The 6,999-nt window shown below is 29.1% G+C and overlaps 1 protein-coding gene across 1 annotated transcript; it reads right to left on the bottom strand.

The window, feature by feature from the left end:
* Positions 1 to 1,357: 1,357 nt before the first annotated feature.
* LOC107010431 (BAG family molecular chaperone regulator 3) lies at positions 1,358 to 2,510 on the bottom strand. Its single transcript, XM_015209716.2, has 2 exons — positions 2,237 to 2,510; positions 1,358 to 1,911 (listed from the first exon to the last, which is right to left on the bottom strand). Exons 1-2 carry the CDS (start codon positions 2,469 to 2,471, stop codon positions 1,685 to 1,687), a joined length of 462 nt encoding a protein of 153 aa, XP_015065202.1. The 5' UTR covers positions 2,472 to 2,510; the 3' UTR covers positions 1,358 to 1,684.
* Between the last annotated feature and the right edge of the window lie 4,489 nt (positions 2,511 to 6,999).

Below are 6,999 nucleotides of genomic sequence, written 5' to 3'. Positions count from 1 at the left end.
TATATATATATATATTAAGTAATGAATTTGTTATTTTAAGATTTCATAAAATGTAATCTATCAAATTACATGACGGGGATATACATGTTTTTGCCTCTATTAGTAGTACTAATAAATTTATTATTTATAATAAAATTAAATTAATCAAATGTGGATTCATTACTTAATTTCCGTCTTATATTAAGGAATTCAATTCATTTAAATTTTCAGAATTAAATCTCCATGTATTCTGAAAATTCTTAATTACTCCTCTAATTAGGGAAAGCCGTTACAATCTATTAATTTAGACAAATAAAATGATTTTAAAATCCGACAAATACATATATATCTAGCGGATTTATACTCAAACCGTTAAGAATCGATAATTTGATTAAAAAAATCAAAACCGTTAACAAATTTCAATATTGATAAATTAATAAAAAAAAATTCGTTCAAAATCGATAATTTTGATTCAATTTTGAACGGTCCTAATCCCAAAAGCAAGTAACGGTTAGTTTTCATGAAAAAAGAAATTTTACTACAGGCTTGAAGAAGAAAAAATTCATTTAATTGATTAGAAAACTTATAAGGTTTCAAGTGAGAGGAAATTGGAGTATTAAGTAATTAAAATAGTTAGAAATAGACTGACCAAACAATGTGAAACACCAAACTCTTATCTAAAATTAAGACCGATTACCAATAAACTAACATAATGTTGCTTTCCAGATTGTCAAACATCACAATTCACTAATGAACTTGCAAGTGAATTTGGGGTCCCTCCCTACTTGCTTCTTAAAAACAAAGCATCACGCCTGAACTTACAAAAACAAACACCATTATATTTATAGTATTCACTACTAAAATAGGGTAGAAAATGTAAATTCTACTCCTCCTTCTTTATCAATCTTCCTTAAATATGCCATATTTTTATTCTGTTTGCAGTGACTTTTTTCTCTCTTCTTTTTGGCTCAACTTTTCATTATTAAATGATGCACTCCATCGCCATAGGCCATATTTTCAACCTAGCCGTGTAGGAGACCCGAGGATAAAATATTAATTAACTTTGATATGATTTTTTTTGTGTTTAATTTGGATTGTAAAATAATTTATTTTGGGATTACAGTGTTACTTTTAAATCATAATTTTTAAATAATTAATTTATAAAATAACTTATTTCCAATCAAACTAGAGCTTGAGAATAAAACTCTAAATAAAAAAAGAAATGGTTAGAACCCCTCTATTAATATAAAATCATTACATAGTCAGTAATTATTTCTCATATAAATTATAAAGTGTATAGTGGTCCACCAAAAAAAAAAGGATCAAATATATGTCTATTAGAGATGTCTCATATATGTTCAAACGGTGAAAATAATAAAACATTAGAATAGAAAATTAAAATTAGTATAGTAAACATTTACAAACTCGATAACCTAATCGAGATGCAGGAGTAGATTACACATTAATTTTGAATTTTGATATATGCTACAAAGGCATAGTAAAATTAAAATTTGGTATTACACACCATAAAAACAACAACATAATCTAGTCGATCTAAGTTGGTGAGCATATACTTATCACCAATCTTGATCCATCATCACTCATTTTCTTGATGAGGAGGGGAGGGGAGGGGAGGGGGGTTGGGGGTTAGTTTTTTTTTAAAGAAAAGGCAAGAAATATTTGCACATTCTAATAATGTTACTCTTTAGACACAAATGGTGTGGTAAGTGGATCCTATAACTTGGACATGTCCATTTGTTGCAAGTTTCCTCTCTTTTATAGATGGATCTTGAAAGAGTAACACTTTATCTTTGTCTTTCACCCCCACCATGTGCAAGTATTCACAATCCTCTCTTTCTTTCCCTTTGTATAATAGTCTTTGCTCTTTTGGTTCTAAACCAGTTACCATTGCCAATATCATCTTTAATTCTCCTGTCATCAATAAATCACACCTAGTTTAGTACAATGCAACAATCTAATTAAGCTTAAATGAATTGATAACAAGTTATATCTGTTTGACTTCACAAATTACATGACTACTATTTGAGTCGGTCAAAATAATGTAATTTGACTTAGACAAAACTTAAATACACAAAATCAAATTTAAAACTGGGAATTATAGTTGGAAAAAGTTAATAAAACTTTCGATTTTTTTTTTCTCTAAAAAGTAAAAAATAAATCATGTTGGATTATGACCTGCTAGTTAAAACTATTTTGACCGTATATAGTAAAAGTGACCCAAAAAAGGAGAACTCACCAAAAGATGAAGTTGGTTGTATAGAAATGTGATGGCATTGAGTAACAGTAGAGACTCTAAGTGTGATAATTGAATCTCCATCATTCTCTGCACATTCTCTCTTTTGTACCAACATACCTCCTGGACGTAATTCCCATTTTATTTCACCACCTAATTTGGCATCTGCTACGACGGCATTACTACTTGCAACCTTTGAGTTGCTTCTGAAGAACTTTTTGCATCTCAACTTGATCATTTTGTAAAAATATAAAAGTTGTTAAGAAAGGGGATAAAGAAAGTGGATGAATTGGATAGTTATATATAGGATGAAATAGAGGGGCCCCTATGGAGACAAATAGCAAACTGAGAAAGACATAAAAAAGTAGCCAACATGCTTAGAATAATCTTGGTAAATTTGTATAATAATTGATTTTATTAAAAAAGTTTACAAAACTATATTTAATAAAAGAGTTTGTATTGTTTTGTACCGCACAATCACTTATATATGCTTATTATTTTATTACAAAATATTACATGAAATATTATGCTGTTGATTGAAAAAAATATATTCTATTTCATATATTTACAAAATTTACGAGAGAGTGAAATTCCCATCATGTAAGGTGATGTTGCTCTCTTTGCAATGGTTGTGAAATATTTTAACGATTGCCATCAGTAAACGCACCCCTCCATAGTACCCCTCATTCTGCAATCTGTTCACCTGACAGGCAACAAGCACAAGTGTTAAGTCAAATTCAATCAACCTGCAAGAATCCACATAAAACTAAAAAAAAAGTGCTAAATTTGTGATCCTGATTATGAAAATACCAATCAGAATTGGCTAATCAATGATTAATTAATCATCAATTGAGCAATTAGTATAACCAAAACTCAATCCCAAAATATAAACGTATTGGCATGTCAGTAATTCTAATATATTCTGATAATCGAAAACAGTAAAAGTAAAACAGATAAATAAAGGAGAAGTATAAGATAGGATACCAGGTGAGAAATTGAATTGAATTGGACGAGATCATGAGAAGGATGAGGAACAATGACGAGATCTATAGAAGGTTCCAAACGAACAGAAGCCCAAAAATTTCCAAGGCTGAAGGAAATAGTGTTTCCAAAATAAACATCGCTAGGTTTCCAAGCAGTCCAACTCTAGCGTAAGACTTGTGCTCGATCACTGCCGCCATTGTTGCTTATTTTAGCTACTGTTACTGCAGAAAATATACAGATCTAATGGTGGAATTGACTTTTTACTGTAATTTGGATGAGGAAGACGTAATACGAGGAGATTCAGGTGATCAGCCGGCTATTTCAGCTTTCTACGTCTTAATATATAACTATCTTTTTGATCTTATTCCGCCACGAGAGAGAACTTATTTTAAAATTAGTTACTTTAAAATTGGAAATTTTTATAATTATTAATTTTGGAATAGTTATTAAGTTTTGTTTTGATGAAACAATACAACTTTTTTTTTTCTCTCTTTTTTACCGTGATTTTCGGATATCGCTTTGCAAACCCGATTAGCTGTATCCATCGAGTCCCGCTATTTCAAGGCGGGTGCACTACGATTAGTTCCACGGGCCCTGGAGATGCGCCGATTTATAATGCCTCCACTGGCCCTGCTGGAGGTCGAATTGGCGACCTGAAACACACACAACTTCTAATAAAATATTTTGATTAAATATTTTCTATTTAAATTTTTAAAAAGAAAATTGTGAGTTCTTATTTGTTCATTCCATAGTTTTAGTTATTGAGATATCTATAACTTCTATTCGATAGACAAAATTAACCTATGTTCAATACAGAACAATGTTTTGCCTAAAGAATTTTTAGGAGTGAATGCTATATTTCAAGAAAATTAATAAAACAAACAGGACTAAAAATTTTAGAACAACGTCTTATGAAGGTGATTTACATAGTTATCACTAAATGTTGTTCATGAGTGATAATTAATTAAAATTATAATTATGATGATTAACAAATTAATATAGGAATAATTAATCTACATATAGATATAAGAATCTTTATTTCATCATATACGTCTACTTATTAATAATTGTACTATAACAAATTAATTACGGGTGATAATAGATTCAAATTAATTAATATTAAATTGAATTTACTTATTTTATCTTGTATTTACTGTATCGTACCTTTTTCGAGATTTATGGCTATTAATTAGCATCTTACTAACCATAATTAGTCTTCCTATTCTTAAAAAGGAAAAGAAATTATTCACACTCTCTCCATATAATTTTCTCCCAAAGAGATGATATACATCTCATATCTCTTGTTTTATTAAATTTCTATATATATATCGTATGTATTTTTATTGTTGATTTTGTTGTTTTTGTTAAGGTTTACTTTAGTTTTTTATTTTGAAATTTTCTTCAAAGTAATAAAGCAATCATTGAGAGCGATGTAACGAGTAATTTTATTGAAAATGTTGGACTAAATATTTTAAGACTAACATGTTTTCAGACATTCAGAAGTTACAAAGGGGGTCAAATTAAGATCAGAAGTAATTGATTGTTTTTTATTAGATATTATCATTAAATTTTTTGAAAAGCATTGTAAAAATTATTTGGTATTTAAATGGTTATTTTTGTGTTCTTTTTTTCTCTTGAATGATTCAATTACGTAAAATGATTCTCAGGTTATAATGTTTTTACTAATCTAAAGTATGTGATACATCTATAACTTGATGAGTTTATATTGAATATGTACAAATATCTTATTTATTTTGTTAAATTTGTTATCTGATAAATAATAGTAATATGATTATAAAAGTGTTTTAAGCTTCAAATATGAAATGTCTATAGAAAAGAGTATTTAGTCATCTTTCTCGAGGCCTTGGTCCATTAGATAATATCACTGGGCTACGACTTCCTCTGCATTCTTGGCCCATTGGATGGTTAAGTGAACTTGGTTTACAAAATGCTAAGTGTTTGTTTTCTAATGGGCAACTTTCACATATAGCAAATAAAAAATTTATATTTGTATGCTATAGCAAAGTTTGCATAATTGCGCTTCATAGCAAACATAGAAACTGTATAATTCGCTATACATATACAGTTGAAGCAAATTGTATAAAACGAAGTGTATAAATCAAGAAAAAGAAAGACACTTGGGCAGAGAACTGTATAAAAACGTAAAACGAATTGTATTATTATAAGTGTATAGAATGATTTTATACAATTTGAATTTGTATAAAATGAGAGAAAAAAAGAAAAAAGAGACTTGATAAGGAATATACAATTGAATCGAATTGTATAAAACGAGAAAAAGAGAAATTAGATGCAATTTGAAAATTGTATAAAATGAGAAAGAGAGAAAGACAAAAGAAACTGGGCATGAGACTATATTTATTGTATAATTATAAGTGTATAGGACGAAAATATATGCACTTGCATGTGTATGTACAATTTTCTCACGCTTTATACAAACAGAAACGCAATTTCTACACTTCGCTTCTGTTTGTATAAGTGAGAAAGGCGAGGGTGGCGAGCGAGATTTGGGAGAGTGGCGAGCGAGATCTGGGAGAGGGGAGAGAGGGGAACAAAAATATATGTATTTATACAATTTTCTCTGTATTTATACAATTTTCTCTGCTTTATACACTTGTGTTTGTATAAAAAGTGAGAAGCGAGCGAGAGATTGGAAGAGAGTGGCGAGCGAGATATTTGGGAGAGAGGCGCCTGACAATTTTTTGCAAACGTTTGCAATGGAGCACAATTAAATCAAACCCTAGCTACTCCATTTATTTTAGTTATTAATTTGCTATTATATACAATTTTCCCTATACAAAATGCAAGTGTTTGTTTCTAATTAACCTTACATATGGAGCACGAAGATTGAATTGTGATCGTTAAGAAAAAATGAAAACGTATAATAAACTTACCTAAATATGTGAGACACTTAATTTAAAATATATTGTTTATTTTTTCCATTTAATTTTCTAATAGTTAAAATTTACATTGACCCAATAAATAAAAATATTAAACTCATATTTTAAGATTATTGTTGTTGATACCTAGTGTTTGATGTCACTAGCAAAGATGACAGAAGCCAAAAAGTTTGGGACATAAAGGCATGAGGTTTGGTATGGGTGCGCCGATTGCCACGAAAAAAAAACTCACTTTTTGGTTTTGTCTTTTTCTCTATGTTTTATGTTTTGGGCCAAAAAAATATTTGCTTAGCTTGTGTATAAAGTATCATCCCTTTATAACTTTCTATACATTAGTTGAAATAGGACCATATAAATAATATAAGATATGCATGCTTTTTGTTTTGTGTAGGTAAACAAAAGAAGCTTTTTGAAAAGGTTATTTTTTTGCTAATTGTACTTAGTTAAGCAGCTTTGAAAATTAAAGAGAATTAGCAACACTTTTAGTTAGAACCAACTGTATGTTATTCCCTTTTCACCTCTCTCTTTTCTTTTTCTTAATATATTTAATCTCAACACTCATGTTCAATTCTGAATAATTTCAACTTCTTGTCTTTAATTTTTAAATAATTTAACTCTGAATTTATTATACATTTTAAAACTATATGTTCATAAAAATAGTAGTATTTTATATACCGTAATTGATAGTCGGTTGAAGAAAATTTTTGGAAAGGTAATTAAACATGACATAATATATATGCAACTTATCAAGGACATATTAGATAGGAAGACATGAAAGTCGAGTAATGTTTGAATTGAATGTTGTCTAGTTCTGGTCATAGTTTTTGTTGTTTCCTTTGCCTCTGTTTCCATATTAATTTCTTG

Source organism: Solanum pennellii, chromosome 2 (genome assembly GCF_001406875.1).
Source record: "Solanum pennellii chromosome 2, SPENNV200".
Classification (NCBI taxonomy): domain Eukaryota; kingdom Viridiplantae; phylum Streptophyta; class Magnoliopsida; order Solanales; family Solanaceae; genus Solanum; species Solanum pennellii.
This window is presented reverse-complemented; position numbering and strand designations above follow the sequence as displayed.

Coding starts and splice junctions, on each gene's coding strand:
- LOC107010431 (XM_015209716.2), bottom strand. CDS start 2,471: ATGATCAAGTTGAGATGCAAAAAGTTCTTCAGAAGCAACTCAAAGGTT. Junction 1,912..2,236: donor ACAACCAACTTCATCTTTTG/GTGAGTTCTCCT, acceptor TATTGATGACAG/GAGAATTAAAGATGATATTG.